At 37.0% G+C, this 26,521-nt stretch overlaps 1 protein-coding gene across 1 annotated transcript; it reads right to left on the bottom strand.

The window, feature by feature from the left end:
• Positions 1-3,433: 3,433 nt before the first annotated feature.
• On the bottom strand, positions 3,434-18,739 carry LOC105439584 (nephrin-like). Its single transcript, XM_030978549.1, has 8 exons — positions 18,595-18,739; positions 17,160-17,462; positions 11,226-11,381; positions 10,090-10,224; positions 7,357-7,689; positions 6,742-7,080; positions 6,058-6,366; positions 3,434-5,570 (listed from the first exon to the last, which is right to left on the bottom strand). Exons 1-8 carry the CDS (start codon positions 18,737-18,739, stop codon positions 5,224-5,226), a joined length of 2,067 nt encoding a protein of 688 aa, XP_030834409.1. The 3' UTR covers positions 3,434-5,223.
• Between the last annotated feature and the right edge of the window lie 7,782 nt (positions 18,740-26,521).

Raw genomic sequence — 26,521 nt, 5'->3', positions numbered from 1 at the left:
TTATTAAAGAAGTATTCGAAAACAGAAGAAGATATAAACATGTGAATGGGACGGGGGGGGGGTTAAATACAAGTTATTGGGGTGAGACTAATAGAAACCTGTTAAAGCATGCATGCAGGAAAAAAGAGAACATTGACATTGTAGCATATTACCTTGACTCGTAGTTAACCGTATCCACTTTTTTCAGATAAAAAAACACACATGGACGTGTTAAGGATTTCCTGAAATTTACATACAGGTAGAAATAAAAATGCGTAGAAGAAATAGAAGAAACAAATAGTAGACGAAACACTTGATAAAAGATGGTGAACGCTTAGACATACCAATATCCTACGCAATTTTAGGAGTTTCTCTATCATAATGTCCCTACTAAAATTTTTAATAAAAATGAATACTCACATGATATGTTCAGCACAATGCTATAATTCGTTGACCGCATTGGGGGTGTAGTAGATTGAAACGCCTGGCAGAGAATAACTTTCCTATGATCAAACCTCTTTGGTGTGAACGTAAGGGTGCTTTCAGCATCATACGAATCATCTTCATTCACTGAAGACTTAAGAGACGAATAATGTGTCACATTTCCTGATCCAATGTACCAATGGATGAGCGGAGCAGGGTATCCGTTAACAGCTCCGCAGCTTACGGTGGTTTCTATACCGTCTTGTAGATCATCTAATTTGGTAATTTTAACACTATCCGGTGGACCTTTACATGAAAAAGGACATATATGGTTATTTGTAAAACCGTAATGAGTCTAATCGTCCTTGGTAAAATATAGATTCTTTTATACGTAATATTAATACATGCAGCACAGAAACAGCCCAGTGTCATATTAATACACATTCGCTTTTTTCCATCACAGTCCAATGTGACATGCAAATATTAATAACTATGATGATGATTTCGTTATAATGGGATTTATTACAAAGATTAAAACGGTAATTGCAGTTGTGCGTCGGTCAATGGAGGTGCGCACCATATTTGTCTTTATTTAGTTGATTGCCACTGTTTTTCTTACCTTATCTATGTTACTTTTGTATTTTTGCTTTTTCTTCTAATTTAATTCTACGGGTTATAGTCTTCTCTTAATCAGAACACTGTGCGCTCAGAAACATCAGTATTAAGCGCCTAATAAATGTTATGTATTATTATTATTTTTATCTCTTTTGAATTCTTAGTAGTAATTAAGCCTTTAATTCTAACACATTTTACATCAATTATAATTGAAGGAAGCTCAACTTCCGATAGTTGAATAATCGAAACTCACCGTAAACGATCAACTTGGCTAACGTCTGATCAATAAAAACTTCGTCCACAGATGCAACACATTGAATAATCATGCTATGATGCTTTCTCTGTGGATGTACTGTGATGGTACTAACGGTGTCAAACAAACTTCCATCTATAGCATTGTGATACTGTGAAATGTTTGAATTGCTATTGGTGTCACCAAAGAAACTCCATGATAATTCAACTCCTGGTAATGATCCAATACTTTTACAAGTGATTGAAGTCGATGAACCTTCATGAACGTAAAATAAGTTTGACCCAGATTCGTGTTCCTTGTTATGTCCAGTTTGATATAGTAACATGATAGAGGGTAGAACTAAATGAAAGATAATGGGAAGGACAAACATCATAATCAAAATCATGTCAGAAACCCTGGTTAATTTCTTTTTCTTTGTTCTGTACATATGGACATTAAGAATACATTTCTAGAGAAAATATGAATCTGCTGAATAAACATTTATAAATATTCTTTAAGATATTGCCATCAGAGCTGTTCACATTTTGTGAACTTAGAAGCCCTTGATAAAAAGTAACAAAACAAGACATGGACTCAACTTTGATGACATCAGCTCCACATAACAATCAAGAGATTGTGCTCTCCGCTTAACACGTGTACTTACCTAGGACATTGAGGTGAACTGAGCGTTGAAGATTTGTTTGTAATTGTGGATGCGATGCTGTACAGCGCATACTCTTTCCTTGATCATTCGTAGAGGGCGTGATCGTAGCAACCCTCCGAGAGACATATCCGTTGCCTTGTGCGACATCAGACTGATCGTGAAGAACCACGGTCACATCATCTGCTATACACCATTCCAATACTGCAGGAGGCCTTGCCCAGTCTGCTGCACATGTGAAGTCATACGTCTCTCCAGCAGTTACTGTTATATTTGTGTTGTTAGGGTAATACTCGGTCGATCTCTCATCCTTGATAAAGAGCCAGTATGGCGCAACTTGCGTAAAAAGAGGGAACACTCACGATGAATAAAGGCCATTTCACTGTGATAGTCTATTTTCATGTCATTGAATCTTTAATTGCGTTTAACACAGTTGCTCAATGTCTGCTACTCAAAATCACCTAATTCATCCCCTTTCAAAGGATTTTTGGTACGATTTATAGTTGTTTTGTTGCCGAATATAATGTAGATCTTTTTAGTAGCACTTAACCATAACTAGAAATAGAATATATAGCAAATGAGAATAAAAAGACATGCCCAAATTAAGGGTTTACTTGATTTTACCATCGAAAAAAAAAAACAGTATGCTAAACCTGTAGCAAATTATTATTATTTGCCGGCATGTTAAATGGGTTTAAAGTTTGACAAAGAACGACTTTCCTTTAATCTGTGTTCATACAAGACTGTTGAAATAGCTTTGTTTTTCAATACTGAATTTGTAAGGTGAAGAATATGTTTTTACCTGCAGGTAATGGCGTTACTTGCACGCTAGTTGATCCTTTCCTCAATGAACATGTGTATCACTTACAGTGCATTTGTAATTGCCTCTATATTTTTTTTTCAATCGAATTGAGTACATTGGTACATCTCCCTAACTGTCCGCAAAGGTCTTAGCACGAAAAAGTTTGATGAATTTAGCATGAAATGAATCTTACCAGATTTCGTGATGATAACGGCGAGAAAAAGAAGAACTACAACACAAAACGCCTTCATCTTTCAGCAATTGAATCTTGCCATAAAGAATTCTATTTGGCGAGCTTATAACACACACTATCGATTATTATAAAAGCAAGCCGACAGTGCAAACAAGAGTGGATGCTTTTGAATTTATAGAATCGTTGGTGATTTATAGCGTTAGTAGTGAAATAATATATCATTTTGTCCTGACATCGATTCAGTTTCACAAACTTCACCAAACTACCACTTTAAAAATGACAGTATCAATGCTGTAAATGTTTGAACATGAAGGGCGCTCTCTCCCTTCAAACATTGTGACAAAATCACTTCCAATCGGACAGTTGAAATAAAATTAATTGTAAAAATTTTCAGTAGGCTTTTGACGTAGCAGTTAATATCTGGTGCATATGATACCAAATGTAATCGTGTTTCAGTCACTCAATATTCTTTTTCTTTTTTAATAATTAGTTGTCTTTTTAAAAGAAAACAATATCATACAGGTACCATGTTTAATTTACGGCAAAGACAAATTCAAAGAAAATTGGTTATCTTAAAAGATTTGCAATAAATTCATAATATTATGTTTAAGTTACTATGTACCTCCCTCGCAATGCCACTATTGGACAATTGTGATGTTTTCTTGTCAAAGCGTTTATATGTTATCTTAGATAGACTGGTAAAACCTCACAATAGGCTCGCAAGAATGATTCTGGGAGCGCATCTAAGAGCCTACTTACCAGATTTATGTCAGTTAATACACAAAAAACATACACTCAAGGCGGCAGGTTCATAGATTGAGCGAAGTTGAGAAATGTGTCAATGGAATGGCTTCCAGTATTCATGCCAACGTATCACGAAACCCCAATGCCACTCTCCAAGAAACGGGTGTTATCGTAAAAGAAAGTGGTAAACAGTCTGGTAAGTTCTTAGGATCGAAATAGTAAAATCACTTGAATGGAGAACAGACACCTGCACCATCGATACAATATGTTAAAGCAACTTTGTTTAACCATTTTTGTGCTTTCAGGAGACGGAGAAGCTGGTATTGAGTTCGGTCAAAGGATTGACCAAACTATCATCAAACTTTCACCACTGGCTTCCTCCCTTGCGATCATTATTTACATTACTGTCATTGCGAAATGTCCAAACCTAATCCGATTGTTTGGGTTATTGACCATTTTTGCAATATTTGTACGCGTTTTAATACTTAAACCTTTGATTAGAATTATATTCCCATTTTAATTTATTCTAAATACTTTAGACTTTGATCACAAATGCAATTCATTTTCTCCATTGAATTACAAGTTATGTTTCATGACTGTTATTGTTTGTTCAATTTTTATTTTCCTCCAATTATTTAAACCCCAGTGGTCAAGTTATTCTGGTTATCATTTGCCGTTTTTATAATTTTATAAATTGCATTATTGTACTATATGTGTTATTTTAATTTTCTAGTAAAATTTTAATAATTCAGCCATTGACTAGTAATCACGTTTTTTATTATACCATGAATGAAATAAATAAATACAGTGCAATCTATTAATGAGTGTGTCACCGTGTCCACATCCAAACGGCAGAGTGGGCTTTTTTGTTCACGGCGAGCTGTATTCATGTTTTTATTTTTCAATGTATAGGCATAAATCTATTTTCCAGTAATGATTTAAAAAAGACTGAATGCATATATATTTTCTTTTCGATACAGGCAAATATCATTTCACTGAAGCCCATTAGCGATTCCTGGTTGCCAAGTAACGAAGAGAGTAGATGATCTCGTCTGGTTTTGATCGACGATGAACTCATAAGGCGGATCTGGAATCCCTGATAGCAGTTTCAAACATATATTGATAGTTTCATGTACTAAGAGATAATTTTGTTACAATAACATCAACAACTATCCAATCATTACAATTAATTTCTGTATAATTTCACATCGTCCTGTCGTAATGACAGCTGTACGTGACGAACCGAACTCTAAATTTCAAACTTGGGCCTAATCCTATACCTAAACTAAACAGTAACCCTAACCCTACACCTAATGTTAATACAACTTTAAATACAGGCATGACCTTTACAATGTATTTCTGGCGAAACAAAACCCAAATAAATTCTTCACCGGAATATTGTCAGACATGTAATAATCCCTTTAACCATCAATCGTTTCTAAACGTCGTCACAGTAATCTACCGTAACATTGCCCGATAGTTACCGTAACTAGGTTATAATCTCATTTCATCGGTTATACAATCATAGCAGTATCATACTGTTCTCATATGTCATCTGTGATTATCAATATTGATCATTTGACATCAATGCGCCTTGGTGTAATTATGGAAGGTTTACCAGAATATAAAAATGTTATGGTTGCACTGTCTTTCCAAAGCCTTGTCTCTGCCAAACATGTATAGTTCCCATCGTCTTCTGCCGAAATATTTACAATATTCAGAATACTCGACTTCAAGGTATCTTCCTGTGCCTGACTGTGGTAAATGTGATGGCGGGTGCCGTTGATGAGTTCCCTGTCATTCAAGAACCATGTTATTGAGGCGAGGGGTCTGCTATCTGATGTACATGTAAGAATGGCATCAACGCTGTGCTGACCACTGGAAAAACGACGAACAGAGTAGTCCACAATGACAGGGGAATCTACATGTATGTATTTAGAAAGAAAAACATACGTTAAAGAAACAATAAAGCAAGGCTTAGGAATAAATAATTTGTGATGATATTCCTGATGAACGTATTAAAGAGAATACATATTGTAATTGTTACCAATAGTTTGTAAGGCTAACATGTCATAACCATGACGCTAACATAAAACGGTTTTTTTTTTTACTGGAGTATGGCATCACTTGGTATCAATCTCAACCAATCATTATGTTTAAATAACGATTTATATGGCTTAGAAATTAATAAGACAGAATCAAACCTGGTGGTTTTTGTTTGAAACAAAAAACGTACCTTGGCTCTTTAATATAATCATGGAAAAGGTAAGATATTCTTCAGCTCAATGTAAAAAGGACAATAACACCAAGTAATTTCAATGGTTATGCCTTTTTAAGCGGTAAGGCGAATTTATTAACCTGTTTCGTAAGATCTACATTGTGAATGGATAAGGTTGACATTAACTTACAGAGCACATTAAGAACGGCACTGATTCTCCGAGACTTCATGGATGTAGCGTTTGGTTGAAAAACTTGACAGACAAGGAGTTCCCCATGATCGTCTATCGTGGGTGTGAAATTGAAAATACTTGTGGCATCTATTCGATGATTTCTATTCCTCAAAGTCTGCGTATCAGAACCTTTGGTGACGTTCTTTGATCTAAGGTACCAATGGAAAGTTGGTGCTGGGTAGCCGTTGTTCGATGTGCAAGTAACATTTGACGACACCCCACCCTGTAAACCTTCCGTTCCGTTAAGCTGGGGAGGATCCGGCGGTCCTTGAAAATAAACGTGTTTCTTTATTTCGCTATTACAAACAAATATTATAAGCCCCAGTGACTTGCAACAACGACCTACGCATCACATTTAACTCATATTCAAGAAAGACAATTTGGTGATATCTATATAGGAAATTACCTGAACTATCACGAAGGTTTGTCACTAAAGACCTTCTACAATTTTTACTTCCTTTAAATATCTTACTACATAACAGAGGACACATGGTGTGAATGCATATAGTTGTTAAAGATGTAAAATTTCACATCTGATATATCAATGCCAAAGTATGTTACAGAATGTCCAAGACCGCATTCGGTCCTCTGTTGTGAATCCGAGAAGATGATATATAGATAATACAATTTACGAATACTCACCATACACGATAACCCTCACTTCTGCTTGACGTTGGTTCATACCAGCAGAGGCCACACATATGAGAAGTTGATTGTGATGAATTCTCTTTGGAATCAACTGTAGAGTGGAATTGGTGTCACGTAAACCTTGGTCGGCCTTATTCGTGGTAGACGTAGAGGTCGTGCTACCCAGGTCGTCATCCGAAGCAAGGATCCAAGATATAAGAGCTGTAGGGCTGGATCCTATACTCTTGCAGGTGAATGATGTTGCCGAGCATTCGAAGACATTGACACTTCTTGACTCTTTTGCATTATTAGTTATGGATCCATACGCGGTAAGCAGGAGGTTACTTGGCGGTACTGAGTGAAACAAAAAATGAAATGTCAGAATGTCAGTACGGATTAAGCTATTAGAAGGAGAGATACAGAGGTAAACGATTGCTATCAACATGATAAAAACATATTAGCGGTGAAGGCATCATAGAATAAAGGAGAATGGAAAGTGTTTTAGGAAATGTTGAATGATTCATCCATTTCAGAGAATCCTCACATTTAGATGCATATCCACTTGTAAAGAACACGCAGAAACACACATATCGAGCAATCAAGAAATTAAGTCATTAGTAAGATAATCACCTTGGACATCTAGGCGGATGAACAATTGAAGTCCATTATCCAGCTCCCGATGCGAAGCCACACAACGGAAAATCTTGTTACCATCGTCCCTGGACGGAGTTACAGAAACAACTCGTTGAGAGACGTAAGCGTCACTATGAACAGCGTTAAACTGACCTCCTAGTCGAACCTGTACTTCTTCAGGAACTTGCCACTCCAGTTCTGCAGGTGGTCTTGCGCCTTGGACTGAACATGTTAGGTTAAGGGTTCGTCCATATGTGATGCTCACTGATTTTCCATTCTTGTATCCATTTTCAGTCCGACCGTTGGTGATGGATAGCAAGGTAGGTATGGCTGAAAATTCGAAGAAATGTATAATTTTTTTATCCTACGTATAACCATTATCAAGTGGGATGTCTCCAAAAGACTAGGAACTCTGAGACTCAAATACATCACTTTAACCGTTATAATGATTTTCAAATTGAATCATGAAGTGGCATGATTTCCAGTCACAAATTAAATTTGGTTGGTCAAAGGGAATTATGTCTATTTTCGTTCAGTGACACAGATGTTAGCCCTATTGTTATTCAACCACAATCACTTTTTTAACTTTTATTTTTTAAAATAAATATACAAAGATTACTTCGGCTGCCGGTAGGTCGGATGTTGACAATACACAGTTATTGCGGTTTTGTGGCATGCAGCCGACGAATTATTTGTTTGTGTACATTTCATTAGTATACTAAGCATTATAGGAAACATGGAAACATCTTACCTGATAGCATTACGTTCAGATCAATTCCATTAAAAATTGTATCAACATCAGTGAATACATTGCACTGATATCTGCCGCTGTCATCCAATGTTAAATCCCTAATAGTGAGGTTACCGCTGAAATGATCTGCCCTCAAACTGTATTTGGACATATCTGGAATATTTTGGTCGTTTCTGAATCCCACCCCATGACATCTATCGGTTGCTAGGATATCACCGTTCCCGTGGTGCCAATACAGTAGCCGAGACGCGGTTGGCGGCGTGTAAATGCAGGCGAGTGTGATATTCTCTCCAACGACTGGGATGACTTCTGTGTTCCAAATACGAGTAGATACGTTCATTTCAAACGTTTTAGAAGTGGTGAAGGCAAGAAAGAAAAATATTTGAAGACAATAATTCATATTGTCATCAATGGATTTTTTTCTCTCTGTATCTTCAAACTGTGGACTTTTATGTCAGGAACCAACATGCAACCGACCAGAATATCCGCAGATAAAAAGTGTGGAGGATGCAGTATCGGTTTTCAATGGCAGAATCAGTTGGCACAAAGAACAGTGGCTGACACATTTATAAATTATCTCTTGAGCTACGAAAGTGAAAGCTGTTCATTTTTCTGAAGGACATAAGTGGAATGCTCCATTTTAAATGTAAGGGGGTTTGGAAAATTACTATAACTGGCACCTTATGCAGTATAATATTGAATGATAGTATCTGTCAACCATTGACATTTTGTAGTATTTTACTTAACTTTACTTTATTGTATTTTTACTTTAATAATGAAAATCGTTTTGTTATCTGATGATAAATCCAGGTTGCGAAACAACTAAGAGCGTTGAAGATGTCGTTTGGTTTTGGTCGACGATAAGCGAAGAAGGTGAATCGGGAATATCTGCATTAATCAGTAGTAAAGCGTAAATGCACAAATTGGTACTGACGGGTTTCTTCAGTTCAATAACTTGTATCGTTAGTGATTAATATAAGTAAAATTATTCTATCTGGAAGCAAGGACCATTTCATTCAAAAAACATATAGTAACAGATGCACGAGACACAAATAAATCTTAAAAAATAATATACTTACGATATATTGTGTAGTTAAAAACTGCACTACCAGACCCATATCTTGAAACAGCTACGCATTTGTAATCACAAAGGTCTTCGGACAGGGGATTTCGAATCGCCACTTCACTGGAAGTCAGTGTTTCACCGTCGGGTATAGTTTTGGAGAATGTTACGTTACGGGTGTCGTTAGAAAACTGTGTGCCGTTACACAGCCATTGGAAAATGAAAGCAGGAGGATTGGCGTCTGATATACATGTCAACACGAACGCATAGCGTCTTTTATTTGATGTAAGCCGTCGAGAAGAAACCAACACAGCTGGGTCATCTTGATTAAATACAAATATTGAAAATCAGTTTCGAAAAGAGGTAATAGAAAATAGAAGGAGATATAAGGATGGGGATGGGGCTGGGGATGAAATTAAAGTTATTGGGCTAGGGCTAACAGAAACCTGTCAAAAAACATGCGGGGGGGGGGGATGGACATTGCAGCATATTACTTTGACTGGTCGTTTTCCATACACCTTACGTTTTTATTTGGGGGAAACACCAGCCCGGAGGTGGCGTATGGACCATTTCCTGAAATGAACATACAAGTATAAATAAAAATGTGAAGAATTGAAAGGAAACAACAATTGCAGAAGAAACTCTTGATGATAGTTGGTGAACGTGTAGACAGATCAATATCCTACGAAGATTATCTTTTATATCGTCCTTACCAAGAGTTTTGATAAAAATTGGTACTTACATAATATGTTTAAGAAAACGCTATCACTCATAGACCGCATTGAGGGCATTGTAGGGTGAACTGCGTGACAGAAAAGAGGTTTCCCATTATCAATCCTCTTTGGTACGAACGTAAGCGTACTTTCAGCATCATACCGATCATGTAAATTAAATGAAGTGTTAAGAGCCGAATCACGTGTCACATTTCTAGTTCCGATGTACCAATGGATGAGCGAAGCGGGGTATCCATTGAAAGCTCTGCAGCTTACATTGGTTTCAATACCGTCGTGTAGATCATCGAGGGCGGTCATTTTAACATCATCTGGTGGGCCTTTACACATAAATAAAATAATCGATTTCGGTTAAAGCATGAATGTGAAATTGCTCTTTGGTAAAATATAGAATCTTTAATACCTAATATAGACAACCATTGTAATAGTGATAGACGTTCCCTCTTCTCCTTCCAGTTCCAGGTGACTTCAAATTATTAATAACTATGACAATGATTTCGTAAGGATATTGGTAAACAAAAGATGGTAACTTCTTTGGAATTATTAGTGATGAATACAACTTTCAGGGGTTTAGGGTTTTAAGTACAACCATTTCCTTAAATTTTATCTGAAAGAAAATCGAATCCCGATATATTAAAAGAATCAAAACTCACCATAAATCATCAGTTTTGCTCCACGTAGATCAATAAAGCTTCCTAAAGTTGCAAAGCATTGAAGAAATGTTCCATGGTGCTTTCTCTCTGGATAAATTGCAATGGTACTTTCAGTATCAAACAAACGTCCATCTAAAGCATTGCGATACTCTGAAAGGCTTATGTTACGTGGGAAACTTTGGGTGTTGTCAAGTGTCCATGATAGTTCAACTGCTGGTAATGATCCAACACTTTTACAAGTGACTAAAGTGGATGAATCTTCTTGAACGTAAATGACTGTTGGCCCAGATTCGTGGTCCTTGTTATTTGTCGTCAGTAAAAGTAGCAAGTTCGTTGGTAGAACTTCATTACAGAAAAAAGAAAATAGAGTAAAGGTTCATTGCTTTCAAGGAAAGAAAAGTAAGGGAAGTTTCTATAAACATCCTTATGCCTTAGCAAAAATCGAGTGAAAAAGAGGACGAATCACCAAAAGACAAAGACGAATAATAACCAATATCGGATATTGTGCTAAATAGTTTAAATTTGATGAATTGATAGAGAGTAAAACAAAAACAGGAGGACAATGAACCATTCAACTGACATCATCACTATTTAATTAAACAGTTTACACTGACAGGTTGTAAACAAGTTAGAACTCGTCGAACATTAACTTAAAACATATACCTTACCTTGAACATTCAGGTAAACCGCACAGTGACGGATATCTGGTAGTTCTGGATGTAAAGCCACGCAGAGGAGTCTCTTTCCTTGATTATTCACAGAGGGCGTGATTGTGGCAGTCTTCAGAGAAATATAGCTGTCGCCTCGTATGATATCAGACTGATCTTGAACATCAATGGTTACATCATCTGATATACGCCATTCCACTACCGCAGGTGGTCTTGCCCCGTATGCTTTACATGCGAAGTCATATGGCTCCCCTGCAGTTACCGTTATATTGGCGCTGTTATGGTAAAACCGGCTCGATCTCACATCCGTAATTATTGCATTATAGGGCGGAACTGGTGACAAAAGAGGGATTCATCACGATAAATAAAGCTCATTTCGAATTGTACTTTTTTCCATTTTACTTTCACGTAATGCAATAACTAATTACTCTTACCACATTCTTTTAAATACTGCTACTAAGAATGAAGTACTTCATCCCTTTATGAACAATCTTCGTCGGGATTTTTAATTAGTATGTTGCCGAAAAAAGTTTAGAGACTGTTAGAGTAGTATATAATTATAAATCCGAATAATAAGCAAATGAATTTTTTTTTTAGTATGTAGCCGAAAAAAGTTTAGAGACTGTTAGAGTAGTATATAATTATAAATCCGAATAATTAGCAAATGAAAATAAAAAGACATGTCTGAAACCAACCGCTAAGGGGATTCCTCTAAAAGCAACAACATCAGTACACTAAACCATTTTCATGTGTATACAAGACGGGACAGAGCTTTACTTCCCAAAACTGAATTCGGGAATTGAAGACTTCGGTTTACCTGGTATCATAGGTGTTACTTGCATGGTAGCTAATGCTGAATTCTCCGAATCATATGTACCGTTTACAGTGCATATGTAATTATCCTCGTCATCCCTTGTAAGGTGTTTTATTGTAAGATTTCCACTTGAAGAGTCTGCCAACAAACTAAACTTTGAAGAATGGGGAATGCTTTCCGTACAATGTGGACTGGGCCGACAGGAGTGAGAGGCAACAATGGCGGTGCTACCCTTTGCCCAAAAAACTTTTCGGTTCCACGTTTTTGGTATGAAGGCACAGACCAGCGTGAAATCTTCCCCGATGACTGGTAGAGAATTGAATGTCTGAATAGACACTTCAAATGCATGATATCCTGCATGGATGATATGAAATAGATTCAAAGGGCAGGATACCGAGTACACTGTTGATAACGTACGTCGGATACGGCGACGTAGAATGAGTAGACCCATAGAGGGTTCAATGGAAAGGTTAGGGGCATTGATCTATCATACTCGCAATAACATGTTGATTTACAAAGTCATTGATAAGGGGAAAGTGAGACAGGTGGTCCGGGCATCTTCATTCCTCGTCCTTGTCCCTTTTCCCCTTGTTTGTTTTGTCACTTGATAAGCCGCGGCCTTCGATGCCGCCCCCTTAAGCTAAGTGAGGGATCAGATACTTTGCTTAAGAAATTAACGATAAAATACAATGGCCCAATATATGTTACCAGTAAATTATTTAACCTGACAGAATTGTTTTCAATAAGTGATCTGCAAAGAGCGCAATCAGTAGTGATGCCCGACATAGATGAAAGTTAGATTTGTTATTATAATGAATTCATTACATCGTTACTTCTCCCAAAATCTCCACATCCGCTAAGTACGAACGACTTTTCTAAAGTACAAATGAAACAAAACTCACCGGACTTGGAGATGATAACGGCGAGAAAAAGAAGAAACTCTGCAAAAATCGCCATTGTTATTCAAAAATCTTACCGTTCGAATCAATTCTATTTGGTGAGCTTATAACACATGTGATCAACGGTTATGGACGCAAGCAGACAGTACTAAAAGAGTACTTTTTTAAATCTAATAAACCATAATTTGGAGGAATCGTTAGTGATTTATAGCGTTAGAAGTGAAACAAATATAATTTTGTCCTGGCTGACACCGATTCAGTTTCACAAACTTTACCAAACCATCAACTTGTAATGACATAATGCATGCTGTAAATTTTTAAGCAAGAGGGGCGCTCTTTCTCTTCAGACATTGTGACAAAACTACTTCCAATTGGAATGTATCAAAAGAACAGTTATTGCAAACGTTTTGACTTAAGCTTTTGATGTATTGTAGCATTAAATATATGATGCGTATGAATACCCAAACTTAATCATGTTTTCATTCACATAATATTCACAAGTTCCAATAACAAACAGAGAAAGAAAGCAACGCATTTAATTTCCCACCTTTTTTTAGACTAGAGAGCGTAAAGACTCTAACGATAGTTGTCCATGGGCTGTTGATGATATTGTAGCTCCTAATATATGGTACATGTGATACCAAATCTTAGAGTGATTCAGTCACCTAATATCAAGAAAAAAAGGCTACGCAGTCTTTCCACACGACACCAGTCTTTCTCGGAACATTAAATACGAATTTAAAATACAACTGATCAGGAGGGAGTTGCAATGGATGTCTAGGACGTGTTATTGTATCGTCCTTTTTCCTATCTCCTTTTCTCTTCCTCTCTATTATCGCCCTTTCTTTCTTTTGTTTTCACCGCTAGACCGTGGCGTGCCCTCCCGTGTCTCCTCCTATATATACGCCACTGATCAAAAACATACTCTGCTAAACACACTAACGATAAAAAACAATACCCAAATGTTCTTAGTAGAGTATTTAACTTTTAAAAAGCAATGCCTAAATAGGAAGTACCACATAGATGGGATTTGGTACCGTTTTGTTCATACTTCAAATTTACGACTAGGTTTTTTTGCCAGTGATCTTACTTTGTATACAATCGTAGTGCTTCAATAATTTTCGAAAATTGGTGGAGAACTTGAAAACAACGACTATCGGTTGATATATTGAATACATTACATTGTTACCTCTCCCAAAGTCTTCACCTGGGCTAAATGCGAACGAATTTCAGGAAGTTAACATGAACAAAACCTACCAGATTTGGAGATGATAAAGGCGAGACAAAGAAGAAAAACTGCACAAGTCGACATCCTTATTCAATAATTGAATCTTGCAAATCGGAGAAGTCCTTTTTGACGAGCTTAGAGCACACACGATCGATGTTCTGGTAACTCAAGCAGACAGTACGTAAACAGTTGTCGCTTTGTAATGAATAGTCCATACTTTGAAGGAATCGGTGATCTTTAACGTTAGAAGTAAAACAAATACGTGTATGTCCTTTTGACACCGTTTCAGTTTCACAATATTTACCAAACCATCGACTTAACATGACAGTGTTCATGTTGTCAATGTTTAAACAAGAGCGGCGCTCTTTCTCTTCAGCCACTGTGACAAAATGACTTCCAACTGGAGGTATCAAAAGAATTTCACCACTCGTGACTATTTGCGATCATTTTTAAATTATCGATCATTGCGAAAAGTCTAAACCTCCTCCGATTTTGTTTTTAAAAAAATGGAGCGCCAATAACACAATTCTCTCCCCCATCTCATTTGGCTCATGCATGCAAATTTAAAGGAAATGACAAAAAGAAAAGAACTCCAACAACTACTTTGAATGAGGAAATATGATTTGTGAGGACGATACAATGATCCCACCTCTTGTTTTTAGTTATTTAAATATTGGTTTAATTGATGGCCTCCATAGCTTATTGGCCACTCTGACGGCTTATAATTTTGCAATATTTTTACATATTTTACTACTCAAATCTGTTATTAGAATTATATTCCTTTTAAAACTTATTTTAAATATTTTAAACTTGATCACAAATTTAAATAATTACCCCCAATAAATTTCGAATTGTGTATAATGACTCCCATTTTTCTTCTATTTTTTTTTATGAGTTATCCTAACTACAATATCAATGTACCTTGATTATCATCTGGTGTTCGTAACTTTTTTATAATTTTAACCTTTGCATTGTTGTATTCTTTGTATTTTTTTGGTAAAATGAGAATGATTCAGTCGTTAACTGATAATCACGTTTTGCATTCAACCATGAATTAAATGAATAAATGTAGTACCCAAATATACACTTCAGAGGTTCTGGTTAAATCGTATGGGCAAGAGGTGACTCCAATCGTACTGTTAGAGCCGAGGTTCAAAGTTTTAACTAGTACTTTAAAAAGAAGGCAGGGTATATTTGTTTTATATCCCACATCAAGAATGTATAATCAAGTACAAAAACACATCTTTATATTTGCTCCTGTCCTGGGTTTCCAACAAGTTTTACAATGAATCCAGATTCATGTAACTCGAACTCCAACAAGTTCGAACGCCATAATTACCAAATTATTTAAAGTTTCTCAAACGTTTAACGAACAAGGTTTGAAATATATTGTATATTCTTCAATTTTTCATTCAATCTCCGGTTAGTGGAGGTCGCCATCTTTTCAGACGATCAAAACACAACAAAACTTTCACAAATTCAAGACAGAAATCTGGGGCTTTACAGTGCTTTACAATGCAATATTTGGAGAATGTTTGTGTAGGGGTGGACTTAATGGATTCTTAAAACATGTAGACACAAGGCAAACGCGTGATTGGTTATCTATACGAGGACAATGATATAAACAAAAATATATGTTACATTCCTAGTTTGTATACAGGTGGATAATGACAAATGATTTTCATTGGTACAGTTTCTATCATAGAATTACAGAGTATTTAACGAAAAAACTTTCGCGCATATTGGAGGGGAAGGGGGTCCAAGCACTATCGAAGTATGTAGTGTTAACAATTTGAGGAATTATATTTAGACACCGCCCAGCAGTTGCATATTTTGCTAGACGTCATATATTTCAGTTTCTCAAAGGTACTTGTATACCTACTACCTATTGAAAAATAACTTAAAGTGACTGTACAATTTCCACTGTACCGAAAACACAGTGTATAATGCATTTGTTTTCAAATCACATTCAAGTGACGTATATTTATATAACAAAGGTCTATACAAAGGACTAAATAATAACAGCGCAGCTTACCATTAAAATGCATGGATTCATAGGACGAAACATAAATCAACAATGTTTGCATCAATATTCAAAGAACCATGTGAAACCTAGGTCCTTATTCTCAACTTATTTTCATTTCTCTGTAAATTCAAAGGATCATCATACATACTGTCTATTAATAACATATATTTGCTACAAAGTATATCATGGCATTATCAGAGATGTATCTTTTGAAATCAGGTAAAGGTCTACAATCACTACTTAATTGATGAAAGGTTAGATGATTCATAAATAGTTTGTAGCATAAAGATAGGAAATAACATCGTGAGGGCAACATTAATCTTGTTAATGTTACTGATATGGTAAACTTCTATCCAAATAAATATCTTCAATGGACACTCACATCTACACTTTGTTTCTTCAAATTAACACCATAGTGCGCTCATTAAAAAAATGACCAATTCGAGAAGCCTCGTAATACATTTCGGTATATTTTATAAAGTGTTGCAGGTGAAATGTCGGTGGCACCCATCATCGATACCAGGTTACCGAGCAACGAAGATAGTAGATGATGTCGTCTGGTTTTGATCGACGATGAACCAAAAAGGTTGATCTGGACTCCTTGGGGGTAAGGGATAATCTCTTAAACAATTATAATATTCAACAAGTATCCAATAAATTTATTTAGTTTGTGGTATCATATCATTAAGACATATTCCGGCAGCAATTTTTCACCGGTCAATTTCGTTACTGTATCCGAACTCTAAATTTAAACCGAAACGTTATATCTTAACGTAATCCTAATCCTTACCCTGCACCCAACGTTTAACCGAATAACTGTCATTTAATTTAGGACATATCCTTGGCAAAGTCAAGCCAAACGCAATTTTCACCGGATTATTGTGGGAAGACTCGTAATCATCTCTCGTCAATAATATATTTCATTCTTATACATATATGCACCTTGGTCCGATAGTAAAATACTTACCAGAATATGAAAATGTTATAGTGGAGCTGTCGTTACCGAGCCTTGTCTCGGTCAAACATGTATAGTTGCCATCGTCTTCTGCCGAAATATGAGAAATAATCAGAATACTCGACATCGAGGTATCTTCTTGTTGAAGACTGTGGTAAATCTGATGGCGGGTGTCGTTAGTAACTTTCGTGTCATTACAGAGCCAGGCTATAGAACAAGGGGGTCTTCCATCGGATGTGCAGGTGAAGATGGCATTGACGCCTCGCTGGCCAATAGGTATCCGACGAACAAAGAAGCTTTCAATTACGGGAGGAACTGGATTCAGAAGGAGAAATAAATGCATTAGAACGATTACAGGAATAAAAAAAGAAAGGCAAATGCGAAGGCTTTCTAAAGTTTCATAAAAGAATGGCAGAAAATAAAAAAATGAACAGAATTTCTCGTAGCCCTCACCAACGTAATGAAACGTCATGTTGGTGGTTCCAAAATGACACACAAAGTCTACATTAAAGCAATGATGCTAATACTTTACTCTGTAGTGTTAAACAAAGAATTATGGACGAGAGTTCATGGCTTTTAAACGGAATATACAATCGTTAGCTCCTGCTAATCATCCAGTTAACTTTTGGAGAAAAATGAATACAGAAGAAATAGTACCTCAGAATCAGATGTGCACTTTGACTTTTTCGGGAAGACATTAAGTAAGGAGACTTACAGAGAACATTAAGAACCGCAGTGATTCTCGAAGACCTCACTGATTGAGCAGTTCGTTGAAAAACCTGACATACAAGGAGTTCCCCATGATCGTGTAATGCCGGTGTGAAATTGAAAACACATATGGCATCAATTCGATGATGTCTATTCCTCGAAGACTGTGTGTTAGAATCCTTGGTGACGTTCTTTGATCCAAGGTACCATTGGAACGTTGGTGCTGGGTAGACATTCTTCGATGTGCAGTTCACATTAGATGAAACTCCATCCTGCAATCTTTCTGTTCCATTTAGATAAGGAGGATCCGGTGGTCCTTGTAAATTTAAGTGTATTTCGTATGTCAATATATTTTTAAATTTCAAGTTCCAGTGACAAATATTAAAAGTATATACCGATACAAAAAAGCTGGTTCTCCCGATTTTATGAGCAGCAACAGCCTATGTATCACAGGTAACTCACACCTTGACACAATAAATTATGTTCATATCTATATATTAGTTTTTGTTAGGGTTTGTTACTAAAGAATGTCCTAATTTGTCATTTTTAATTATTAAAATATCTTGCTGCCGAATAGTCAAACCATGGTATGAGTTAACCCATTTATTCAAAATGTCAAAATATGCATCTGGTATATATCAATGTCCAAGTGTGTAGCAGTATGTCCCAGACCGCATTCGGCCTTCTGTTTTGAATGGAAACAGATGAGATATCGTAAATACTAAGTACGAATACTCACCATATACGATAACCCTCACTTCTGTTTGATTCTGGTTTGTACCAGCCAAGGCCACACATCGGAGAAGTTGAGTGTGATGCCTTCTCTTTGGAATTAACTGAAGGGTAGACTTCGTGTCACGTAAACCTTGGTCAGCCTGATTCATGGTTGTCGTAGAGGTCGTCCTACCCAGGTCGTCGTCCGAACCAATGATCCATGATATGACAGCCTTAGGGCGAGAACCTGTACTCTTACATGTGAATGATGTTGCCGAGTCTTCAAAGACAATGACACTTCTTGTTCCTGCTTCGTCGATAGTCATGGGGTCAGAGGTGGTGAGCCGCAGGTTTGTTGGCGAGACTAAATAAGAGATGAAAAAGAAATACCACAACAATTGGCATGTAGACATAATTGAATCATGTTCTTATTTTATATGGAGAGATGAGGAGACTCGTTTTGAAATATAGTAGTGTAATAATCATCGAATTATGCTATACCAGCAGTCATTACAGGTACGTGCGTCTGGTATCAAGATATTTAGATGTGAGATTCGTCAAAGCAATGTGAGTAATTCTGAATTTTAAGAATACAATGTGTTTAACATTCAGAATTAGGTTATCATAGGTTCAGATGTTTATTCACTAAACAATACTATTCGAACGCAAAGATATCTGTCTAGAGTGATACCAATAATCACCTTGAACATCTAGACGGATGGTTGATTGAAGCTTATTATCCAGCTCCCGATGTGAAGCCATACAACGAAAAATCTTGTCATCATCGTCCCTAGATGGAGTTACGGAAACAACTCTTCGAGAGGTGTAAGCGTCACCATGAACAACGTTATACTGATCTTCCAGTCGAATCTCTACTTCTTCGGGAACGTGCCACTCCAGTTCCGCAGGTGGTCTAGCGTCTTGGACTGAACATGTTAGGTTGTGGGTTCGCCCATATGTGATGCTTACTGATTCTTCATACTTGTATCCATTTTCAGTCCGGCCGTCAGTGATGGATAGCAATGTAGGTTCGGCTGGAAGTGAGACAACATGTATACAATTTTCATGCTTAGAATACAAATTATCAAGCGAGATTTCTCCCCAAAACTATGACATCTGAGACAGAAATGTACCACACTTGACCCGTTATCATGATTGTAAATTTGCGGTGACTGCAGTGGCATGATTATCAGTCACAAATGAAATAAGACTTATTATATTGAAATATGTCTCCTTTAGTGCAGTGAAACAATCGAACCCTATTACCACAATAAATTGAACGTTGTATATTTCGAAATTCGAGAATAATATGATGCAACATGTTACCTGATAACATCACTTTAAGTTTAATCCCATCGGAAGCTGCATCAGAAAAGGTCCCTACTAAGCACTGGTATGTGCCGCTGTCATCCACTGTTAAATCCCTAATGGTTAGGTTACCGCTTGAAGAATCTGCCCTCAAGCTGTACTTAGATACATCTGGAACATTTTGCTCGTTACTGTATCCCACTCCTTGACATCTATCGGTAGCCAGTAAAATGCCGTCCACATTTCGCCAAGAGAGTAGCCGAGACGTGGATGGTGGCGTGTAGATGCAGGCAAGTGTGACATTCTCTCCAACGACTGGGAGGACTTCTGGGTTCCAAATACGAGTAGACACGCTTGTCTCATAAGTTTGAGATACGATGAAGGCAAGAAAGATGCATGTTCGAAGACAATAATTCATGTTGTCATTCACGGATTGTCTCTCCCTGTGAATTCAAACTGGGAACGCTGTGTCATGAACCAGAATATCTGCCGATAAAAAGTGAGGAGGAAGCGATATTGGTTTCTAATGACATAATGTATAGGCACAAAGATTAATGGCTTACTTTTGTTCTTGCGCTACGAAAATGAAAGCGATTCATCTCTCTGAAGAACATAAGTGGGGATGGTCATTTATGAATGAAAATGGGTTTTAAAAACATAATTTAATTGGCACTTTTGGCAGAACATGATTAATTGAAATTATTCGTCAATTAATGAAATGTTGTAGCATTTTACCTTGAACTTTCGATAGTACCAAGTGTGTCGTAACCTTATGTTGAATCTAAATTGCCAGGCAGCGCAGAGAGCTGAATATGTCGTTCGGTATTGGTCGACGATGAGCCGAGAAGGTGGATCGGGAATCACTACATGTTAAGGTTAATGAGTGGTAAATTGTAATAAACACATGTGTATGGTAAGGTTTCTTCAGGTTAATAACTTGAATTATTATTGATAAGTATAAGATGGTTTAATTGATGTATGTTTAATGTGTATATTTGAAAGCAAGCTCCATTTAGTTCAATTAATATGGAGTATTAAACGGACAAGACACATGAACCTAAAGAAACTATGAGAAACTCATTTCTACTTACGAGACAACGTGTAGTTAAAGACAGCACGACCGGTACCATATTTTGACACTGCTACGCATTTGTAATCACATGGATCTTCGGACTGGGGGGTTTCGAATCGCCATTTCACTAGAAGTCAGTGTTTCACCTTCTTGTATAGTCTCGGATAGTGTTATGTCATGGTAGTCGTCAGACAACTCCGTGCCGTTACAGAACCATTGTAAGATAAAAGCAGGAGGATTGGCGTCTGAGGTACATGTCAATACGAACCCAGTACGCACTTTATTTGTTGATAGCCGTCGAGAAGAAACGGACACAACTGGGTCATCTAGGTTACAAAATAATGTTGGAAATTAAATTTGAGTGGAAGTGATATAAAATACAACGAGAGGAAACGATGAGGATAGGACTGGGGAGGTGAATTAAGGTTTATGGGGGTAGGACTAAAATAAACTTTTCAATGCATGCAGGACAAAAAGATCAGATATTCTATTATAGTCTATTACTTTGACTTGTCTTCATCCAAATGCATTCTGTGTCAGATGGAAAACAGGCAACTTACATGGAACGTGTAAAGCATTTTTCCAGAAATTTACCTACAAGTAGAAACAACAAAAAAGTGTAGAATTTAAATGAAATAAACGCGAAAGCAGACGAAGACTCTTGAGATAGTCCGTGAACGCGTAGACAGATCAATTTCTAACGCAGTTTTTTTTTTAGAGATTCTTCATGAATTGCATTGAAATGAAATAAAAGCGAGAGCAGACGAAGACTCTTGAGAAAAGTTCGTGAACGTGTAGACAGATCAATTTCTAACGCAGTTTTTGGATATTCTTTATGGTAATGTCCAAACTAAAGTTTTACTGAAAATGAATACTCACATGATATGTTCAGAATAATGCTATCATTCACTGACCACATTGAGGGTGTCGTACGTTGAACTTCCTGCACAGATGGTGATGTAGGTTGAACTGCCTGGCAGAGAAGATGTTTTCCATGATCAGACCTCTTTGGTATGATGTTAAGGGTGCTTTCAGCGTCATACCGACCAACTTCATTCATTGAAGTCTTAAAGGACGAATCGTGTGTCACATCTCTTGACCCGATGTACCAATGGATGAGCGGAGCAGGGTATCCATTCACAGCTCTGCAGCCCACGGTGGTTTCTATTCCATCACTTAGACCATTGGGGGTTGTCATTGTAAAATTATCTGGTGGGCCTTTACAACGAAATGAAATATGGTTATGGGTTAAGCCTTAATGATTCAAATTGTCATTTGGGGAAAAGAATTATGAGCTCTCAGACGTAATATTTAGATAAAAGGCGAGTGATAAACGGCAAGGTTTCCTCCCCGTCATGTGTGACGATAACTTATCAATGATAATGGTTACTTTAAACTGGGCAGATAACGAGGCATACATACAACAACTGTCTTTATGTTCGTAGCGAAGATAAGGCCTTACAGTGAATCACATCCATAATAACAATGCATTTTCTCACCAGGGATATTAAAAGGAAGATCAAATGACGATATTTTGAAGACTCTAAACTCACCGTAAACGATCAACTTGGCTAATAGTACATGGATAAAGTGTCCGTTCAGAGATGCATAGCATTGAATGAATATTCCATGGTGCTTTCTCTCTGGATGTATTGCGATGGAAATTTCAGTGTCGAACAAATTATCATCGAAAGCATTGCGATACTGTGAATGGTTTGAGTTACCCGGAATACTATTGTTGTCAACAAGAAGGATCATTGATAGTTCAACAGCTGGTAATGATCCAATACTTTTACAAGTGATTGAAGTTGATGAACCTTCTTGAGCGTAAATGACTGTTGCCCCAGATTCGTGTTCCTTGTTATCTCCACTTTCAAAAATAAATATACGAGACGGCTTAACTATGTAAACGAGAGAGAGAGAGAGAGAGAGAGAGAGTGAACGTGAAATTATGTTTACAAATTGTGTAATAAACGCTATATAATGTTTCTTGTTTATCTCCAGTTGTTAAAAGCAGCACGATGGTTGGTAGAACCTCGATACAAAAACACATAATAAGGCAAGATGTATAATTCCTCAAGAAAAGCTCTAACCAAATCTGTTTCTGGAAGTTAACCTTACCGAAACATCGATTAGTTAATCAATGTGGATTAAAAAAAAAATACCCTAAGCAAAATAGACGATTCAGTATTTGATATCGCCCCGTTATATTCCAAGTTGAGATATGAGTGGAGCAGTTGATCGAGGGGAAAAAACAGGAATTCGTTTGCTCACTTAAATGACACTGATGTAAACTGGGATTAAAAAGATTACGCTACCAGGATGTGAGAAAAATTAATGAATACGCCTTTTACGTTCGTATGTGTATTCCTTACCTTGAACACTTTATAGGTAAACTGAACTCTGACGGTTACTTTTTAGTTCTCGATGTGATGCCACGCACCCGATAATCTTTCCTTGATCATTCGTTGAGGGCGTGATTGTAGCTTCCTTCCGAGAGACATAGCTGTTGCCTTGTACGACGTCAGACTGATTTTGAAGAACAACCTTTACATCATCTGGTATACGCCATTCCAGTACTGCAGGAGGCCTCGCCCCGTCTGCTGTGCATGTGATGTCGTGCGGCTCTCCTGCATTTACCATTATATTGACGTTGTTGTGATGATAACCGACTGTTCTCTCATCAGTGATACGGATCCTAAAGGGCGGGGCTGGCGAAAGAAGTGGAAAATACTCAACATACCATGGATAAAAGTCACTTTGAGTTATTATTTGACAGTGGAGCTCTTTATTTTGATGGATTCGTTAATTACTGTAAACAACGTCTCTAATATTACGATAATAAAATTAGGCATTGCAATATCACGTTTCTTTGACATAGTTCCTTTCGATGCAATTTGTAGACACACTTTTTTTATTTATTAAGCTTTACAAGTAAATTATTGTAGTACTCTCGCCAAAAGACATCAACTACCAAACTCTCATTATTTCCCGATATTATCAGGACACTTCGTTAAACAATGATATAATTGGTATGAATCATGCTAATCACTTGCCTGTTTAATTTACATTTGATAGTTTCATTTGTTTTAAAGCTTCATATATTGTTACTGACATAATACAAGATAGCAAAGCAGACGTTTAATTCAAAATTTAATCGAAATTACACTCATATATAATGAATTAGCCATATGTTATCCTGGATTATTGATGTGAAAATTCATTATAACTAATAATATACCTGGTGACAATGGTGTTATTTGCACGCTAGTTGATCCTGGTTTTTCATCCCCATACGTACTGCTTACTTTGCACTGGTAATTGTCGTTATCATTTTTGTCAAGTTTTGTAAAGGTTAAATTTCCACTGGAAGTGTCTGCCAGTACGCTAAACTTAGATCGGTTAGAAACGGTAATCCCCGTACAAGCCAAAGAAGACACACAAAAGTGAGAGGCAACCACAATGTTGTTACCCTTGGTCCAAATTAGCCGCCGATTGCTGGTTTCCGGTGTGAAGGTACAGACCAGTGTGAAATCTTCCCCGATGACCGGAAGATAACTGAATGTCCGAATAGACACTTCAAATGCATGGTATCCTATATGGGTGAAATGAAACGAAATACCAAGAGAAATGTACCCATTACATTGCTAATAGCATGCTTTAGATAGTGACGTCACACAATTCCATCCACTGAAAGGGGCATTGAAATTAGCGGGAGATCGGGGGGGGGGGGGGATCGGACGTATTCAAAAATAAATTGCGAATTTACTGATTAGGAGGAGGGTGCGGGGTATGCCCCACTTTTCTTATTCTCTCGTCCTTCACCATTTCTCCCTTTATCACTTTCTCTCTTTTATCAATTTGTCTTCCTTTTGATTGTTTCTAACCACTGGACGGGGACGTGCCCTCCCATACTGCCCCTGTATCTACGTCACAAATCAAATACACCGTCTACGAAACCTATTAAAGATAAAAGAAAATGACCCAATATAACCGATATGTTATTTAACCTACCCGATTAGTTTTCAATACGTGCTTGGCATACACAGCAATCAGTGTTAAAGGAAATATTCGACAGAGATATTTTGGGGTAAAATTCTTTTGTGAGTCCAGGTTTTGTTGCCAATGATAGGCAATGCTATACAAGCGTTGTTATTCGATAATTTTCTTCTATTTAATTCCATCGTAAAATCAAGAGATTATAAAATAAAGGACAATCGTTAATGCATTAACATGTTTGAGTTGTTAGATCCCCCTGATTCTCCGCCTGGGATAAGTTCCAACGACTTTTCTCAAGTTAAAATGGAATATAACTCACCAGATTTGGAGATAATAACGGCTAGAAACACAAGAACCTCTGCACATATCGCCATCATTATTCAGCAATCGAATATTGCCATTCGAAATTCTATTTGACGAGCTTATAACACACTCTATCGATCATCATGAACGCAAGCAGACAGTAGGCCTACAACAAAAGGGAATGCTTTTGAACTAATATACCATACTTTGGAAGAATCGTCGGTGATTTATAGCGTTAGAAGCGAAACAAATGTCAATTTGGTACATCTGACACTGACTCAGTTTCACAAACTTCACTAAACCATCGAACCGAAATGGCAGTATGTACGCTGTATATGTTTAAACAAGAAGGGCGCTCTTTCTCTTTAGACATTGTGAAAAAATCACTTTCAATTGAAAAATCAAAATAAAATAAACTGCAAAAATTTCTCTCAGGATTTTGATGTAGTTGTAGTAATTCGATCTGGTGCATATGATATACAATCTAATCGTAATCAGTCACACAATAATTTTCTTAGAAGATCTGCAAAGCAATGGATTCCACATTTTTTGTCTAGGTTTCTATATACCTCCCTCATAATTCCATTGTTTAAGTATTGTGAAGTTGAGTGGTCAAACTGTACAAATGGACTCCTCGATATAATGATCATGAGAGCGCATCCAAGATCCCACTAACCCGATTTATGACAGGTCTTCCAATGGAAGGACCTACACTCAAAGTGGACTCAGAAACCCCAATACGTACACGATCCAAAAAAACACTGCCTCCTTTGAAGAAACCGGTGTCATTGTAAAAGAGTGGTAACCGAACTTTTTAGTACTCAGGGTCGAAACAATACAAAATATATTAAAGGCCAAACAGAGACTAGCTCCATTACTCAAATATTTTAAATCAACTTTTGTTTAACTGTTTTACGCTATCCGGAGACATTACCGTGTATAGAATTACTATATATGTATATACATATATAAATGATCTCTCTTTTTGTCTGTCCCCCCTTTTCTTTCTCTCACTTCCATTTTCCATCTCTTCTTCTCCCTTTTTCTACCCATCTCCCATTTTCGTTTCTGTTGTACCCTACTTGTACACTCTCCTACGACATCCACTCTAGCGAAGTCATATCTCCTGTAATAACCTCGTAATCAATTGTCCTCCCCTCTCTCTCTATCTCTCCCACTCCCTCTTTACTCTCCCTCAATATGCATTATAATATTTATTACTTCATTTTCCTCTCAACGGCAGTAATAAATACTTGGACAATTGAATAAT

The sequence above is a fragment of the Strongylocentrotus purpuratus genome, unplaced genomic scaffold, assembly GCF_000002235.5.
Source record: "Strongylocentrotus purpuratus isolate Spur 01 unplaced genomic scaffold, Spur_5.0 spur5_scaffold_1, whole genome shotgun sequence".
Lineage (NCBI taxonomy): Eukaryota > Metazoa > Echinodermata > Echinoidea > Camarodonta > Strongylocentrotidae > Strongylocentrotus > Strongylocentrotus purpuratus.
Note: the sequence above shows the minus strand (reverse complement) of the source record. Positions and strands in the feature narration are given on the sequence as shown.

What these genes read in the sequence shown, in the direction of transcription:
- LOC105439584 (XM_030978549.1), bottom strand. Translation starts at nt 18,739, where the DNA reads ATGAATCAGGCTGACCAAGGTTTACGTGACACGAAGTCTACCCTTCAG. An exon ending in TATAACATTTTCATATTCTG is followed by an intron (nt 11,382 to 17,159) that starts GTAAGTATTTTA and finishes TTGATGTTCAAG; the next exon opens with ATCAGTCTGATATCATACGA. An exon ending in TGCCGTTCTTAATGTGCTCT is followed by an intron (nt 5,571 to 6,057) that starts GTAAGTTAATGT and finishes ACATACATGTAG; the next exon opens with ATTCCCCTGTCATTGTGGAC.